The 19,743-nt window shown below is 34.6% G+C and overlaps 1 protein-coding gene across 5 annotated transcripts in view; it reads left to right on the top strand.

Annotated features, from left to right (window-relative positions):
- The window catches only part of LOC129236473 (protein tramtrack, beta isoform), a 97,670-nt gene that overhangs the window by 63,949 nt on the left and 13,978 nt on the right, over positions 1 to 19,743 (top strand). For 4 of the 5 annotated variants that reach the window (XM_054870894.1, XM_054870893.1, XM_054870895.1 and 1 more), the window contains exons 2-5: positions 16,263 to 16,748; positions 16,838 to 17,377; positions 17,455 to 17,556; positions 18,024 to 18,111. In XM_054870894.1, the coding sequence (XP_054726869.1) occupies positions 16,605 to 16,748; positions 16,838 to 17,377; positions 17,455 to 17,556; positions 18,024 to 18,111 (874 nt within the window). In that variant the 5' untranslated portion in view covers positions 16,263 to 16,604. Of the gene's footprint in view, positions 1 to 15,816; positions 15,945 to 16,262; positions 16,749 to 16,837; positions 17,378 to 17,454; positions 17,557 to 18,023; positions 18,112 to 19,743 lie in introns of those variants that run through there. The other variant, XM_054870896.1, reaches the window with a different exon arrangement.

Raw genomic sequence — 19,743 nt, 5'->3', positions numbered from 1 at the left:
ACAATAATAAAACACATTAAAAAAAAACTCAAAAAAACGCACTGAAACAGCAAAAACTTAATTTTTTTTTTAATATTTTATGACAAAAAATATGACTTAAAAGAATTTCCTATAAAATACGCCGAACAAAATTAACATTTAATAATAAAAATTTGTGTAAGCAGTGACATTTCTTAAGTTTTCAAAAGTGTTATACGTTGTATTTCTTTTTTGGGCTCGCCATTTGTCATCACGTTTTGTGTTTCTTTTTTTATATACATATATATATACATATATACATATATACATATATATATATATATATTTTTTTTTTTGTTAATTACCGTTATATGGGAGGTGGGCGTGACTATTGACCGATTTTGTTCATTTCCAACAACCACCTACCTTAGACCAGGTTTCATTTAAATATATTAATATATTATTAGTACGTCGACCACAAGAACATCTCGAAACTTTTTTACTTGTCATTTCGTAATTTCCTGTTTTGCGGCGCTGGCATCTTTGAATTCCTTTTAAAAACAAATCGTTTACAATCGCCCACTCTGTCACCGCACTTTAATTATCGTTGCTGCCGTAGTGGAGAGCATAAACATACATGCGCACTTACATACGCGCACACTCAACACTCAAATAAGTCAAACCGACATACAATTCAGTGAAAATTCCTATCAACTAAATAAAACATATGAATTAAATTTCTTCATTAAAGCCAATATTACCAACTGAAAACAAAAACAACAATCCTCTAAATTAAAAAAAAAATCCAAGTACCAAATATCCTGCCTATTACTAAGTGAGAAAAGATAAAAAAAGGGGTGAAAGAAGTGTGAATAGAAAACGGAAAATCAATCAAATAAATGCGTTCTGTTTTTTGCTACTCTCTATCGCTCTGCCAAACGCTTTCTTTCACCATTTCACCGATTTCTTACTCATTCCACCGCCATAAACTGATTCACAAATGATCTTTTGCTCCGTACGATCGGTCTATGCTCTCTCACACGTATTCATGTACATATGTATATATCTATGTATGTATGTATGTTAAGCTCGCACATTACTCATACTCTCACTGAGCGCAAATTTGATTAGCTATTCATAAAACTATCAATTTGTAGAATTGCCGCTTTTCGATTTTCTAGTTGCTGTCACTTTTTGTGTTGTATTTTATGAAATATTTTTTATTTGTTTGGTTTTTGTTTTTTTTTTTTGGAACCACAAAAATGCTATTCATTCATTATTGGGCTCGCTTGTTGGGCTCAGAAATTTCTCTTTGCAATGACCCTATCAGCGCAAGCAACTTATAGCATTTCTACATTTTAAGTGTTTTTGTAATTGCCGGGTGCCATTGATCAGTAACTGAAATAGTGTTGTTTACAATTGTGTCTATTAATAGTGAATGAAATGACGCGTAAATATGTAACACATACAATAAATATCCTTCGAAAGTTTCACTGAGGAGTATTCTGATCTTGTTAGCAAAGAGCGATTGATATGAAATATATAATATTTTCGTGAATTCTATTCTGCAGCTGCTGTACCTCGTAGTGTAAAGATTATTTTAAATGGAGAATCTGTAATATTTACTGTTAATATTATCATCGTATCTACTCCTGTTGCGAAAGTATTTGTCTAATTGGCCCCCAGCTAAGAAATTATATTTTAGTAGCTCTGCAGCTAGGGTATTGAAATCATTTTAAAAGACTTTACAATAATTTTAAATTAACTTTTTTCACTTATGCCTTTAAAGCAACTACATAATTGGAAAATCAATATGCGTTACAGTAATACCAATCGAATGTACAAAATATCAAAGCTTAGTTTTGAAAATTTGTATCATAAAATCCATATATTTATTTACGTGATCCTCTTAAAGGCAAGAAAAGTCTCAATTTTTTGTTGTTGTTGTTTTGTTTATTTGAACGCATGTGAAGTGTCATTTCAATCTGTCAATTCATTCTTTGTTTGAAAGCCATTTGGTACCGACGTGTCACAGTATTTTCTACAATGGAAAAAATCAAGTAACGCACAGTGATTGAATTTTTATTTTTGTAAGGTTTAAAAACAAAAGAAATTTGTGAACGAATGTTGAAAGTGTATCAGGGCTTTTCGCCATCAATTAGCATAGTAGAAAGATGGGTTGCTGGACTTAAAGGTGGTCGTACAAGAATTGAAGACGATCCACGTAAAGGACGTCTAAAAACAGCAACGACACCAGAAATCGTAGAAAAAAATACGGGATATCGCATTGGAAAATCGTCGAGTGACTGACTCTTTGAGCAATATAAACAATATTTTGACTGCAGTATTATGCTTCAGAATGCTGTGTGCTCATTGGGTGCCACACTCGCCAACAATGGAACAAAAACCAATTCGAATGCGACTTTCTCAGCAACATTTAGTCGATTCATCACTGTGGATGAAAATTAGGTCTGTCCCCATGATCATAAATCAAAACAAGAGGCTAAGGAGTGGTGTGAACCTGGTTCTTGGTGTCCGAAACGAGTTCATGCCCTGAAATCGGCAATCGGTCAAGAAGTTGTTAGCATCAGTTTTTTGGGATGCGCAAGCAATTTCGTTTGCGGAAAACTTGCAAACTGGTTAAACCAAAAAATTTTGAATATTATTGTAACCATTTAGACAAATTGAAGGTGGAAAAATTCGTGAAAAAATACCCAGTTTGCAAAAGAAAAAATATTTTTCATCAGGACAATGCAACTTGTCACAAAAGCATTTTGACAATGAATAAAATCCATGACTTGAAATTCGAATTGTTGGAGCATCCAGCGTATTCATCTAATATGGCCCATAGCGAATTCCAGATGATTCCAGACCAAAAAACTTCTTGCTTGGAAAGCGTTTTTCATCAAATGATGAGGTCATAACAACTGGGGAAGCGTATTTTGCAGTCCTTTCAGATTCTCACTTCGATGGGATTTATAAATTGGAATCTCGTTTTCAGAAGTATATTGTTGTTCAAATGTTAAATTGTGTTTTTCTTATCGAAACGCAAAACGTATTGAACAACCTAGTAGTGTTCGCTAGTGTAGCTCACTAATATTCTAGTGAGCATTGCTTTTCCGTTCTCTTTTTTAATAAGTTTCAGTTTTCGTATGGAATCTACTTTATCACTAAGAGTATAGGCTTAATACTGAAATTTTAGATAGACTTTTCAGAACTATTTATATATACATACATACATATATATATATAATTGGCGTATTTGTGGTGTGCGCCTTGATGTTGTTCCACAAATGGAGGGACCTACAGTTTCAAGCCGACACCGAACGGCAGATATTTTTATGAGGAGCTTTTTCATGGCAGAAATACACTCGGAGGTTTGCCATTGCCTGCCGAGGGGCGACCGCTATTAGAAAAATGTTTTTTTTTTTTAATTTGGTGTTTTCACCGAGATTCGAACCGACGTTCTCTCTTTAAATTCCGAATGGTAGTCGCGCACCAACCCATTCGGCTACGACGGCTGCCCCATATATACATATAATATGTATTTATCTCGAGATCTTGCGAAGCTCACGTAAAGCATCCTCTTGATAAATTTGATAGTTTTCCTTTAAGAATATCACCGAATCTGTTGTGACAATTTTAACTAACTTAAAACAACATAAATGCGAATTGGACACGAGAAGACTCAGAATTCGTATAAAATTTTCAGTAAATATTCCCAACTTCAATTTTTAACTCATATTCGTACGTTGATCTGAAAGTTTATGATTTTAAACTTGCGAAAGCTTTTGGTTTTACTTCTGATCGTAAGCAAAAGCATTAATCTATTGATCTCTATCCTTAGCCCCTTAATGCCCCTGGATCCGCTCCCGTAACGCATACAAAATACCAAAAAACAAATTCTATAATTCACTCACTGTCACTCCTTGACAGCCTTTAACAACAGCCTCCAAGTGTTTTTCTGCCATAAAAAGTACTCGCATAATTGAGTCATCTGTAGTTCCAAATGGTAGCGCCCTCTGTGGGGCAAATCATACCGAAATCGGAGTGAAAGCTTGGCCTAGGCATCTTCCCTTTTTTTTAAATAATATTAAGACATTTTCAAGCTACTCACATTGTAAATAAAAGCTCTACCTGTGGCAATTTATGATTTGAAAATTTTTTAATTTCTATAATACCATATTTTTCGATCACTATGTTAGCTTGAAGCCATATATCTTGATTTTGTATTTTCGATTTTGAAGCGGAACCGATTAACCAGATAAAAATCGTGGGCGGATCTGAAAATCATTTAAGTGAACGAGTGAGTTTCTCATACATTACTCTTCTTTTGAGCTTTATGGCTCTTAATACAGGAAAGCAGATTAGCTGAAAGCATTAAAAAACCAACGATATGCAATTTGAATATGGTATCGATGTAGTTGTAAAGCATAGATACATAGGGAAGCCAACCCTAATTTTCGAGCATGGACTGAGTTTGCAAGCGTATCCCATGCACATTTAACAAAAAGACTGTTGAGAATTACACACTTCAGGATGATAAGTTGCCCGGTTTAGCCATTGTGAGAGTAACTTCTGCTGCCACGTCGACGGGGACTCGGCAGCAGGATTCTAACCGCTCATTTCACACGTATTTACACACACGTCCATAAAGTCATTGCTCATACGGCAACGAAGTAACTTGAGTGTAGACTGTGTTAAATTTTTTCACATATCACCGACAAAAACTCAGTTTTTTCGTAAACAAACCGCCGTCACAACGCCCATGACGTAAGTAAATCAGCTGATTCCTTCAAAATCGCTGAGAACCGGTTACCGGTCTGATGTTGGTCACACCTCGGCATTCTGTAGATCGTGTTGCATACTCATGTTAAAGATAAATGTAAACTTCAACACCTGTAACGGCTTTATTAGACTTAAAAATCTGTGCATTCCGATATTCTTATGAATTAAAAGAGGGTTACTTGGTTTTTCTGCTAAGAATTTTCTATAATTGTGAAACTTTTCAGGACATTTTTTAATAAGAAAGCTGCATTGAATAAAAGCTTCTCAATTCTTGCATCACTTCTTCACGGTGGTTTCTGCCCTAAGTAACTAATCTCCAAAGCTCCATCTTCAGCCAGTTGTAACAAGTTGAGTAATCGTTTTAAAATACAAAAAATCTGCACATGCTTTTGAGCGCTGCCTTTATCAAAATTTTATGTTCAAAGAAAAGAAACAAATTATGTTGCTTCTATAAAATTACGTCAAAGGAATCATAAGCATTTATGCCTCAAGCCTCTTATCTGGCCATGGTCGTAAATAAAAGAAAAAACAAACCAACCAAAAAAATGTTTTTTTTAAATATATTGTGTATGTCCCTTTCCTTGCTCTGTCAAGCGGATCATAAAGTTTCGAATTTCACAACATACACAAATGTATGTGTAAATTTGTTGGTATTTTTGACTTTCAACACCAGCAAATGAAAACGATGCCCATATTTCGTAGCCTGTTGGCGATGGCGGCGACGCCGACACAAACGCCTTATCATGTCTTAACAACAAATTATAGCAATATACTACAACAACAAAAGTATCATTTGAACAATCGAGCAGCGCCACTTGTGCGCTCCAAAAGTATCTACATACATGCAATACAAATAATAAATGCCTGTGACTGTGACTGCCAATTTCATACTCGCGCATTGCCTGAAATTTTGGGGCGTTCTATCGTGAAACCTTGCATGCGTAAGCAGCAGGAAAGCTAAGTAAATGTTAAAAACTCACACACAGGCGCATCTGTTTCATTACGTTTATTTACTTTCTTTCTTGCAAAAGGCATGGAGTGGAGTAAACCAGGCTGGCTGGCTGATTGTTGACTCGAAACAACGCAATATAAGGAAATCACATATGGCCATGTATGTGTATGCGTGTATGCACACACATCTACGCGTAGTAAAAATCTTGAAGAAGTACACTTTTAAAAATGAGATAAGATAATTTTCAACAAGTGTGTGCGCCGTTTTGACTTTTGCGTCCATTCCTGCTAGCTGGTTTGCTACACAATGCCCTGTGTGCGAGCGCGAGTGTGTCGCGGTGATCGTGTTCTCCATCAATCCCCTGCCATGCCATGCTTTTTCGTATCTCCGCATGCTTACCCAACGCGTATGACCCCATGTTTCATTGTAGGCAAGTACTCGCATATATATATTATACATATATTTGTGAGCGTGTGTTTGTGCGCTCGTATTTTGTGTACGATCACCCCCAAAATTGCTTATTCTAGCAGTGTTGCACGTCCTCTTGCCTGGAATTACGAACGTCGCTTTTGGTGCCTCATCTTTCACCACCCCACGATCAAAGCAATAAAGAATCCCAACTGTCTGCTGCAAAGTAAATACAAACAAACGCTCGTGTGTATATTTGTCTTCAATATTTTCTGTGTTTTCAGCTCTTATCTTAAGTATTTGCTTCTACTTTTGCCACATCTACACACACTCAAGCATACAAGCAAGCATCTGAGCACTGCTTGTAATTTTTGTTACGACAATTTTCACCACCAACATTATTGTGGCCTTATAGCTGACACGCCACTCGCCTGCCTACCATTTTCCTTTGTCTATTCATAACTTTTTCGTCAACTGTTTTACATTCTACGTGTTTCAATGGGCTTTTCACTTCTGTTTTGCCTCATTCAGGTGATCACTATGCGGCGTACCAACCTCCACCGATCGTTACCTGGAAATAATCAAAAGCGGCCACACGATCGCTAGCTGTAGCTTTGCTCGCCTCACCTTGCATTGCCCGCCTTGCCTTTTGTCGGCAATTGGCTACTGAAAAAAATCGAATACCTTCATCTGGCTTCACTCTCGATGTTTTATTGCTGCTTTTCATTCAATGTGTGTGTGTACTTTTTTTTTATTCGTTTGAGTAGTTCCTGTAGTTGTAGTACAATAATTTTCAATTGCTTGCTAGTTACCTTTTTTAGAGTCATTCCGCAAAGCTCCACACCCTGGGTGTACACATTAGTTGACATTTCTAAGCGCTTGAAAATACAATACATGTGTATGTATGTATGTATGTATGTATGTATGTATGTGCACTCATTCCTGCACTTTTTACCCACCCTTCATTGCTGCTGCAAATAAAAAAAAGAAGAAAATCGTTTTGTTAGAAGAAACATTAGCAAACGCTTTTGTATGACAAAACTTGGCATACCGTTTCGGTTCAAAAGTTCCGTTGGAAAATACAATATTTTTATTGGACAAATATAGTTTTTGATAAACTAGCAAAAAATTGACTTTCCTTGAAGCTTCAAAGTAGGGTGTTGCTATCAAAGCTTTACAGATATTAAAGCGCTCGGATTTGAAATTTTTATATTATTTTATAATATTTTATGATCCATTTGAGAGAAATCTTTTGGCAATAATGCTCATATTGAGCCTTGCCGTTTTAGGAGCTTTTAGTCTCTCATGCTGCTTTGCTTAGCTTCGAATAAATTAAATAAATAATAGCGCTGAATTACAGCTAAGTTCTTAGGCCTTAAAGCTTTGACAGCTTTTGTGATTTTTAAAACGTAGTTGAAAAATGCTATTTTCTTCTAAAATACTTGAGTAATATAAAATATTGAAAACTAAGTAGCTTAAGCTTAAAATTTTAACTTTTGAAATGCAAAATTCTTGTCAATTTTATATGTACAAGGTGGGGCAAAATTATTCACCCCGTCGGAGGATTTATAATTTTTCTAAATGACGTACGTCAATCATATTTGGCACTTGTGAACTAGACAGCTATAGTATACAAGCAGATAGAAATGGAGGGCGTAAATATCAAATATTTATTTTATTATTCCATTCCTCAAAATCATTATTTGTATTGTTTTTTTTTTTTGTCAGAAAAAAAATTTTTGCAAAAACAAGTGATTACTTTTCGCCACCTTTTCTTAACTTGTATAGGCAGTTTTAATAAACAAATTTTATTTTGTTTTCACTCATAATGTGTACTACAACCAGTGCTGCCCGTTTAATGTTTAAAGCTCTTGAAAGTCTCAAACTTTTTTCAAGCTTACTGTACCTTGGCATTTTTGGTTCAAATAATAAGAAATATTATACAAACTTAAAGGTTCATAGCTTGTTTTTAGCTTTGTTATAGATATTGTAATGTTGAGTAAGCAAAACTCTCAAACTAAATTTGATTTTCAAAGCCTTTTAAGCTTACTAAGTATTGGCAAAAAACGAAAATACTGGCTAATTCGAAACGAAAATAAATTTAATATTGATGCAATTCTGATTTGAGGCTTAAAAGCACTTGAAATGTCTTAAGCTGAACAAGGTGATTTATTGGCTTAAATATTGAACTTTTGAAAAAGCTTTTAAGCTAGATAGCATTTTCAAAGATTTTTACACATATTTTGGAAATTTAATGTTGAACTAACACTTTTGAGATAAATTATAAGTATTTAGTTTTGAGGCTTCTGCTCAATATTTCTGAATAATATAATATAAAAAATTATGAGAATTATGAAGACACAACTTAAAAGTTACACTTACAATAAAAGAGTTTGTTAATATTATTTCAAATTTTTAGACAGCCAAATAAACATTATTCGAGTGTTCATAATAAAACAGAAGTATATGTAATTTACTTGTTTAAGCCTGGAAAGCTTTTTTTCTACAAGTTTTTAAGCCTGACAGTGTTTTGTGAAGTTCATTTTACGTACATCATTGCTATATTCGACTCCAATGCTAAAGTTCAACAAGCTAGAAGCTTTCAAGCTTATTATTATTTTATAATTTTTTTTTTTTACAAAAGCTTTCAAATTTTTATTCTGGGTTTCACCTACTCAAGCTCTTGCATTTTTAATGATTTCCATTGTTTAAATCTCTATTTAAGCTTCAAATGTCGTACATTTACTTGTATTTGGAAAATAACCATACCCCAGTAAGCGGTTATTGTCGTATTACAAATAAGTTAAACAATTTGTCACTTCCAATAAAAAAACAAACTTCTGTAAATACAAGGTGGCGCAAAATTAACCATCATAATATGTTTTTGAATTCTAAATAAAATTAACTTGAGTGCTAAAAACCTTTATTTCGCCTTTTATGCGCTCCATTGCTTGTCTGTTTGTATACTGCAGCTGTCTAGTGTCAAATATGATTGACGTAGGACGTCATATGATTAATTTTCCGGCACCTTGTATATAAATTTCTATATGCCGCCCATAAGTCCGTGTGGAACCCTCCATTTGTAAGACACATCCAAAAATTTGCGAAGTAAGATACAGCAACCAACTTTCCAATTTTCTTTTTTCCGTTTTTTTTTAAGCACAAGCTTATTTTTTTATTTTATAAAGGTTTATATCAAAATTTTATTATTACATAACTACATAAACTTATATGGTAACACAGCGCTAGCATCGGAGGCTTTCGGCTGAATAAAATAAGACTTAGAAACTACCCACTGTGACCGTCAGCGCTCAATGTAACTAATGAGGCGTGTGCTCTTCGCTGGAAGTTCCAAAGTATATGTCTAGATATATGCATATGTGCATATGTATGTAGCAGGAAAATGAACTTAGAAAAGTTTATCAAGATCAGAATTCTATGAATTCTATCAAGCATATACACATACATATGTATGTATGTATGTGCATTCACAATATTATACTAAATCCCAGATTTTCATCTAAATCATACGAAACACTCTCCTTGCGTTTCATTGAATCGTGCGTTGGCGGGTAAAGGTAAATGCAATGCAAAATCGTGCTGGGGAGCAATCAGAGGTGTTGCCTGCTTTGAAGGTGAACATTAGTCCAGAAAACACAAAAGAATTGATTGGCTTCCAGGTATGAGTGACTGTATGCCATATAACTTTTAGATTTATAACAAAGTTGCATTATTTTTGCTCAGTTGCTTTGTGTAGCCCATAGCGTCTATAGAAGTCTTATTCCTCTGAATAGATCGGATCAAATTGTTCCATATTTAGAGGCCGCTTTAACTTTACTATGATTCTGCGCCATAGTTTCCATAAGCTGCTTTCAATTACGGCACTCTGCTATGCCATGCAGCTCTTAAGCAAACTCTCCACAAACAGTTTAAGTTGGGTACACATTAGTAAGTACAAGATGGCGCAAAATTAGTCACCCTTTCTGAAGATTTATATATTTACAAATGGCGTCGTACGTCAGTCAAATTTGACACTTGTGAACGAAACGTAGACAAAGAAACAAGCAATGGAGCACGCCAAGGCCAAAATAAAGATATCCATCACTCTAACTATTTTTTTTTTTTTTTTTTTTTTATTTAATAGTTAGTAGTTGTTCAAAAACAAGATTGGATGATTAATTTTGCGCCACCTTGCATCCCTGCTTAACGCTTTAGACACTCAGGTATTTGTGATGACAACTATGAGCACTTCTTAGTCAGCTATAATTACATTGTGAGCAAAACAAATTATTAGTTACTTTGCCCTTTTAGAGCAATGAAATTTACTTATGAAAATGTAATTGCAATGACGAAAACAGATTTTTAACATCACAACGACAAGGCGAAAGTATTCAGTTTATGCCGAGACTAGAACAAAAGTGAATAGTTTGCCAAGCAATTTTATAATTATTTAAAATGATAATATAAGCATTTATTAGATGCTCAGCTGTATTGCATGATATTTATACAAACACACACACAAACACAATGCATGTATGAATTTACTAAAATTTACAATAATTTGTAATTGCTGACTTCTGGTAAATCTTTTCAGTGAGCTTTGCATAGCCGATTTCCGCTTTGAGTCACAGGCATGCGCGTGCGCACTAAGAAACTCACACCAATAACTTAAAAGCATCACCTCTGCCTAGTATATTTGCATTAAATATGTACTGCAGCCGATAGCCCTGGTAGCTAGTGCAGTAAACATATTACTTTATAATTTTAATTATAATTTAATAAATAAATAATAATAATAATGTACTGCACTACTCCACCTCCTCCCCCCAACAAACAAAAAAAAACCTCTAAGCACAACTCCACCTGTGCAGCCGCAACACCGCCTTTTAACTATTTCTCTTGTGCATTTGTTTTTGCATGTGTGTTGCTTTGCACTACTGCTCCCTAATTTGAAATCTTCTAAAATGTCAAATCAGCCGCTAATACGAGTACGAGCTCTCACACATTAAATGAATAGCTTAGAAACCTGTTATAGGCAGCTTTTGTACGACTCGCCTTTAAGTTCAGTATTTTTTTTGTTTTTGCATCCGTCGCTAACGTCGCTGCTGTCATTTTTTACTCGTTCGCCTGCTAGCCTGCCGGCGTCTCTCGTTTCACGTGTGGGTTATTGTTCGTTTTGTCGATCAGCGAATGCCGATTACCAATCGCCATTCAATGTTCCAAGACTACAGCCATTACTACGACGATGACGTGACACTTGTTTGCAGGCTTTTGCTGTTTGGATGTTTATGAACATACTATGTAGATATGTATGTATGTATGTATGTATTACAATAAAATCACTTCACGTGGTGGAACACTTGTTCGTGCTTCTAGGAATCACGTATTCACGCCAATTGACGCTCCCCGGAAAATTGCTTGTAATTATAAGTTTCCAGTTATTTGTGATTTCTTATGTGATTCCTTAAAAGTTTTTCCTGTATATCTTTAATTATACTCGTACCCGCGGTCTTGTGTGCAAGGGTATTATAATTTTGCTCACATAACAGTTGAATGTAGCAGCATAGAGAACCCGACGTACACATGGCAGAAAAAGTCTGCGTTCAGCCTTTGTATTAAAACATTAAATTATAAAAAAATATACAACTAAAACTTATCAGCAATTTCCTTTTACTAATATTAAAGGCAATCATTCAAAGAATCTACGAGCGAAATTTCGCGGAATTTGAGTTATAGGTGTATATTGTATGTACATATACATATATGTATAACAAAATGATCAGAATAATGAGAGGAGTCGATTTAGTCATGTCTGTCTGTAAATGCGCACGATAATTTAAACAAAAATTAATAAAAAATATAAAGAAAAAAACGTGGTATCTGTTAAAAATTAGGAAAAATTATCTAAATTTTGCGCAACTTAAGAAAATAAATACAAGCAAATATAAAAAAAAACTGCCGCGCCCTTTTTAGTTAAATGCGTTCATCTCGATAACGACTTAATAAAACTCGCTCAAACTTGGTACACATTTAGATCTAACTTAATTATTATGGAGATCGAATAAAAACCTTGCCCAATTTTTATATGTTAAGACTAAATTTCATGGCTAAAGAGATTCCTCTAATCATTCTGCGCATTTTGGTACACACATATCCACATACATATAGTATATGAATTTCGATCCCTTTGTGCTGTAAACGAAATTATAAAACCCTTGGCGCAAGTGCGCTGGTATAAAAATAATCCAGGGTTGCAGTGGACTTTAAAGTCTTTGAGAGTTTTCATTTAATGTTGTAGGAGCGCCCATGGCAATGATTAGTGGAGCATGCTTTATGCTGTTAAAACAACAACGTGGTGAGATTCACTTCGTACATTTATTAAATTTCAAGTATCCGTAACCAAAATAGTCCCAACCAATGATTTTCCAATGATCTAAGCTATGAGCACATATGTGCATACATATGGACATACGAACGTATAAAGGCAATACCACCCCTACTGACAAAGTTTACGGAACCTTCCAGCGTCTGACTCATTTAAAGTGACTCATAAAACTAGCAAAAAATTTCAAGAGATATTGACGATCACTTGATGAATTGGCAAAGGAATGCTATGATGGCACAAACCATTTACCGGTTAAATCAGTTATTCATAAATAACTATTAGCAAAAGCGAAAGACACGAAATTAATAGAATCTCTTGCCTGCGGCAAATGCGTTAAAATCGTCAATAAATATATGTATGTGCATACATACATATTAAAGAAACCAGACATTTATGTGTACATATTTAATATAAATAACTATAAAATGTGCATTGAAACTACTAGCAGGTATGAAAAGGTTTTGAAAAAATATGTTTATTTAATGGAATCTTTTTTAATATTAGCAATTAAACGGTATTGAAAGTATTGACCAGAACGCAGATGCTGTGGTATAATTATGAGAAATACTTGTGAGTTAGATTTATCAAATGATCACTGTGTGCTTATGTTCATACCTGTTTGCATTCGTAATAAGCGTTGGAGCATTTTGTTGCTTTAAAATGAGGGGCGCAACATGCTGTTGTGGGTGAGAGGTATCTTATGTATGTATGTGAGTATGTATCAGCTGCCGAAGTATTTAGAACGTGGGAACTAGTGGATATTTGTTACTGTTAAAGTGGTTTTGAAATTTACTTTTGGCTTACACAGCTTTGCGTCAGGTCCAGTTCCGGCTGACGCGCGCACTGTGTATTATTTAGACGACACTTTTCAGCGAGTTTTTCCCCACCGTAAGTTCGTTACCTTTTCAAACAAAGGTATGAAATTTGTTATGTAAATTTGTAAGAGTATTTCAATTAGCTCTGAAATTCTGAAAGTTATGCCAAGCATTTAAAAAATCGCTTATTTGACTGATTCCCTAACTCATCACTGACTGACGCACTTCGCGTAAGAGTAGAACCTCGAAATTTGGTTTGGAAGTAAATAGGTTTTAGGGTACAAGTAAATAAAAAATTCTGAAAACTGTATATTTTTACTCGGCACACCCTAAGAACTAATAAAACCGTATGTTTGGGAGGTATTTTTAAAGTATGCAATCTGGTTAAAAATGCGTTTCTGAAGTCATAAATGAATAATTGGAGTGTAAACCACTGTGAGGTGTTTGGCCGAGCTCCTCCTCCTATTTGTGGCGTGCGTCTTGATGTTGTGCTACAAACGAAGAGACTTACAGTTATAAGCCGATTTCGAAAGACAAATGGTGTGTTATAAGAAGCTTATTCATGACAGAACTACACTCAGAGTTTGGCCATTGTCTGCTGAGAGGCGACCGCTATTGGAAACGACTTTTCCCTTCATTTTGCTGTTTCGTGCACAGAGATTCGAACCTACGTACTCCCGACTAGTAATCACGTACCAATCCATTTGGCTACGGCGGTAGTCAAAAATGCCTGAATTTTACATGTATTTTGTATGTACCGGGTGTTTTTTAGCTGCATAAGAACTATCGATATCAATAACTATGGTATGACGGCTGAGAATGGCAAACTGTGTTGACATTTCTGTCCAGTAAGATTTGGCAAGCCATCAAAGGAATCGTTAAACGCCAAAATAATGCTTTCAAATTGTGGAAATTTACTTTGAAAAAAAAAATTAACAACTTTTCACGAAGTTCATAAAGCGCTGGGGGCATCATTGGTCCAAATTTTTTTCGTAATGAAGAAGAAGCTGCGCTTACGGTGAATGGCGAGCGCTATCGAGCCATGCTGACTGAATTTTTGTTTTCAAAAATTAATCAGCTAAACATCGACGACATGGATTTATTGCAATATTCAAACACCATTGACGAGATACTTCCAAATTTGTTGGAAAAAGTAGTTAAAAATTGGACTGAGTGAATGGATAACTTAATTCATAGCCGCGACGGACATATGCCGTATTTCATATATGTATATCAAAAAAATAAATGCTATGAAATTATCTTCCAAATTATAATAAGAAAAAAATTCACCGCAACAATATTTCTGTTTTTTATTATAATTTCAAGTTCCCAAGCTCTTAAAAAACACCCAATATTAGCCACAAAAATGATACATTCAACATTTGATCTCAGCGCCGTAAAAGGCCTACGATTTTGGATAGGAGCTTGGCTCATATTTTGCATAAATGTTTGTGGTGGAATCTTTCATACCTCAAATAAGACATTTGCACATTTATTATAGAATTATTTTATATGCAATACATACGCAAATACACACTTATATGACACTTAAAACAATCTCTAATTTATCTCTTAAGAATGTGAAACCCACCTGTTATTAGCCGTTTAGTGATTTTATGCATTTCACTTTTACTGTGCTTTTCCTCTCCTTTCTCTCATTACATTCGTTCGCATTATCAGTGATTTTTTTTTTTTCAAATTTTAAAGCACAACAAGCTCGATAATTAATTATCTTTAATATGCATTGAACATTGAATGCTCTTTCTTTCCTTTTTTTATTGTTGTATCTGCAAATGTGTGAAAATACATATTTTCTTCTACACAAGTATGTGATTCGCTCTTTTGCAAATTTGTACGCTCACTCATTCGTTGACCGCGCTCACTCGCTTGCTATTCGCTGTGATTGTGTGTTTGTTCTTACGGGCTCTCCAACTTGCTCAAATACTTACGAAGCTTCTCGTGCCCCTCATTTCATTTATGAACTGAGTAATTTTAATTTAGTGCCAATTGTATAAATGGATTGGAGAAATATTTGCCATTGGCGACTTTCTTCTGTGGTTCATCAGTCACTACTCTCATATATGGTATATTTAAATAAGTTCTTTGCCCCCTACTTCTAATCTGCCCCATGCTTTCAACATTTCTCCCTCTTTGCAGTTCTACTTTCATTCAGTGATGGAATTCCGTCAATAGTTTTTTATTTGAACTTTCAACTTCAAATACCTTTCGTAGCGCCAACATTCTCGCCAATATTCTGCCAAAAACATTTCCTTCAATCAACCCTCCATCGTTTAGTTCTCTTCTAATGTGCAATTGCTTTGCTTAACACACCTCAACCTTCCCTTTTTTTATCGTGTTCTTATTCTTTAATATTTTTTTATTTATTTTTTTTTTTGCATGGCGTGCGTCCTGTTTCGTTCACGAGCTGTCTTTCGTCAATTTCATCCCATTTCAATTTCATTTGTAAATCCTTTCGCCTACAGTTAGCTGTATGCATAGAAACAGTTATTTCGTTTAGTCGATAATACTATAACGGAAGTTATAATTTTATATTTTTTTCATTGGTTGCTTTGAATAAATACATAGAAAGTGTTTGAAGACCTCGAGGCAGTCTGTAGATACAGTTTCAGTTTTTAAGGTATTGCATTTTTATGGTTTCATGACAATTCATACCATATTTTAGGTACTCGGCTGTATTTCCAACCGCATTCCTCCGAAATAAAGATGTTAACTATGGATTTTTTACTCCAACACTCTTTAGTTGCTGAAACACATGTCCATCCTACTCAGTTCAGGTCTTTCGCGCTTATAAAAATACTTTACTTCCTTCCAAATACATACAAACTAATTTGTGTAATACATATACATATATGTATGTAATTACATGTGTATTACAAAAACACCTTTTAAAAAGTTGTAAAACCAATTTTACAGTTTCCTTTTCTTCACATTGCAGGAGTTTTTGAAAAACATGTTCACCGTTTGAAAGGAAAAAAGGAGAGCGATTTTTTTACACAAATCGAGGAATATACAAGTAACTCTCGTCGCTGCTCCGCAGTAACGGAACGAAATACACACATATTTAGTGAAAACACAAGAACAAGTCTTGTAAGCTGAGTGAAAGGATCTGCCACATCCAACTGTGTCCGACCAATTCGCGCAGTGGCTAATCGTCGGTTTTGCTAGCTAGCACAGACTGGCAAAATTACTTTGACATTTCTCAACATACATATTTATACTCGTAAACGTTGGTGGGTTGTGAGCAAATCACAGCCAATCCAAAACAAGAAATTTCCAAATGAAGATGGCATCCCAAAGATTTTGTCTACGATGGAATAACCATCAAAGCAATTTACTATCTGTATTCGACCAGCTTCTGCACGCTGAAACGTTTACGGATGTCACGCTGGCCGTGGATGGGCAATATTTGAAAGCACACAAGGTAAAAGCCGCTGGAACTTTTCAAACAACTTCCGAAACTAAAAACGTGCACGCATACATTAATAAATTTACTTTTCCACACCAATACAGATGGTTCTCTCCGCCTGCAGTCCCTATTTCAATGCGCTCTTTGTTAATCATCCTGAGAAGCATCCCATTGTCATTTTGAAGGATGTCCCATATTCTGATATGAAATCTCTTCTTGATTTTATGTATCGCGGCGAAGTTTCTGTCGATCAGGAACGTCTTACCGCCTTCTTGCGCGTTGCGGAATCATTACGCATCAAAGGTTTAACCGAAGTGAATGATGATAAACCATCGCCTGTCGCACCGACGCCACCACCACCACAGCTCCAACGTATCCAACCATACTTGGTGCAACAACAGCAGCAGCAACATCAACGCAGCAAATCACAAAATAGCCTATTGGCTGGCTCAAGCGCTGGTGCTGGTGGTTTAGCTAGTGCCGCTGCTTTGGCCGGCGGCCAACATGCACAACAACAATCGCTTTTGAGCTCAGCGCTCGCCTCAATGCCGAAACGAAAACGTGGCAGGCCACGAAAATTGTCGGGCAGCTCGAATGGCACCGGCAATGATTATGATGAATTCGAACGTGAAGGCATGATGAATGTGAGTATGAATGAAAACGCAAAGGCGAGCCAAATGGAATCATGCTAAAATTTAACTTTATTTTCTATGCATTGCAGGACTCCGAAATGGGCGATTGCAAAATGGGGGACTCGTATAGTGGCAATGATGATGGTTCGGATGATAATCAACGCGATGGTGGCGATATGCGCGATCCGAGTGTAAGTAAACGAGTTGTGAAATTATTATTTTTTCTTGGTTTTTTTTATACTAAAATTATTTACATATCGAAAACGATTGATCAAACTGTCAATGGCTAGGTGGGATATTTAAAAGTTAATCCAATGCACATTGAACAGGTAGTAGTAGCAGTACCGCAAAAACAACAAAAACAATGCATTTTGTTTTTGCTTTTGGCACCTAGAATGTGCAAATCTATGAACCACAGAGTAACTTAAAGAAAATTTGTCAATTTAGAGACCGAATAAAAAAATTAAATCAGCTGCTTTACTGCTATTACTCGTTCAAAATGTGTCTGAAGGCGAATTCATTAAAGGTGGTGACACTAAACCAACAACAAAGTTTTGTACTTTAGAATGTCACGATGTTATTGTTTTTTGCTTTGATAATTTTGCTTTAGTAGTAGTATACAAAATATTTAATTTACTACGATTTATTTTTTCTACAGGAGAGCCGAGATTCTGCTTCCCACAGCAAGAAATTCAAATCAAAAGACAATAAATCCAAGCAAAATGACAATGACAACAGCACATCGGGTGAGTTTTTCCATTTTATTTTTACATCAAAACCATCAAAACTGAATATATGTAGATAATCTCTTAAACTAAATTAAATTCAAACCATTAAATTCTTATGACAAGATTTTACTATTTTATTTTAGTTTTTAGAAACATGTAAAATAATTTTTTCTCAAAATATTTTATTTCAAATTGGAAAAGCAATCACAATGATTTTAAGGCATTAGCGGATAGGCCATCAGCTTTATGTATCATAAGAATTTATATAAAAATAATAATTATTTTCTTAAAATAATTTTTTTTTTGTTTTGGTACATTTTTTATTGCACTGCAAATGAATTTTTATAGCAAATTGTCGAAAAATATTTTTGCTTGCCAACCGAAAGATCCTGTGGATTTTATGAAAGAAATATATAGTACAGCTTTAATTAGAATCATTGCGGAATTTTTAGATATTTGTCTTATTAACCCTAGATTCATAAACACACGTCTCTCATACACCCTCAACTAAAAGAATTCATACAACGCAGGTCGTGAAAGCGATCATAGAACGACGAAAGCTCATTTTGGCACCAGTACTCAATAAAAGTTGTTTCTAGCTAATATTTGTAGATTTTTATTAATATCTCCCGTGATACTTAAATTAGGTGACCTTAAAAGTAATATAAGGTGTATCAGAGGCATATGTTTATGAACAATGTAACCGTAAATATAGTCTATGAATTTAGGGTTAAACGTAGTTTTTGTTTTAAAAGATTAGAGTTGGCATCATAAGATTGAATTCAAAAAAATATTATCTAGTTTAATATGATAGATTTGTTAAATGAGTTCAATGCATTTTTTATGCCGAGTGTAGTGCTCGTACACCTACGTGTATATCAATTTTTGTTGCTTTTCTCAGTAAGAATTTAAAATTTTTCCTCATCGCTTCTAATTCAATGACTGATAATGTAATAATGAAAAATGAGAAATCAGAAATGAGGAAAACTTGCACCTTTGCCCAAATAAGCGCAACCTGAACGTACTCCCCACTATTATTTGAGGTTAGAACTCATAAATTTTTTATCATTGGCAAAAAATATACCATCCACGTGTTAGAACGATTTTTTTGATTATTAATTTCCTTGGAGATCGTACAAGGCACAAAATAAAACTACATCATAGTGAATTTTTTCTACTCCATAGAGTTATTTATATTATTATTATAATTATTTGGTTTGTATCACAAGACATTAGTTTAAGATTTTTAATAATTTCATCTGCAGAGCAATTGACCACATCAGTTCCAACAATTACCATTAGTTTTAAGAAATCCACCAATCATATTCATAAGCAAGAAAATGCATTTATTAAAAAACAACATTCATTTGTATTGAAAATCAAACAAATTTCGTGGGAAAATATTTTAAATAATAATTTAGTGAAAAAACACGTCTGAAAATCGCATCGGAAAAGCTAAAAGGGATTTACAAAACTATTTCGAAACTTAAGATACCCGAACATAAAAAGTATGTTGGATATAAAAAAATCGTAGGTCATTTGTGCGAAATAAATTTAAAGCAAAACATAAAAAATTGTAAGAAACAGTGATAAAATAAAACAACTAAAATATTATGTCGCGTACTTACTCGTTTGTAATTTTTTTGCGCG

Source organism: Anastrepha obliqua, chromosome 1 (genome assembly GCF_027943255.1).
Source record: "Anastrepha obliqua isolate idAnaObli1 chromosome 1, idAnaObli1_1.0, whole genome shotgun sequence".
In the NCBI taxonomy this organism is placed as follows: Eukaryota; Metazoa; Arthropoda; class Insecta; order Diptera; family Tephritidae; genus Anastrepha; species Anastrepha obliqua.
The sequence above is the reverse complement of the archived record's forward strand: the minus strand, read 5'-3'. Positions and strand labels throughout refer to the sequence as shown.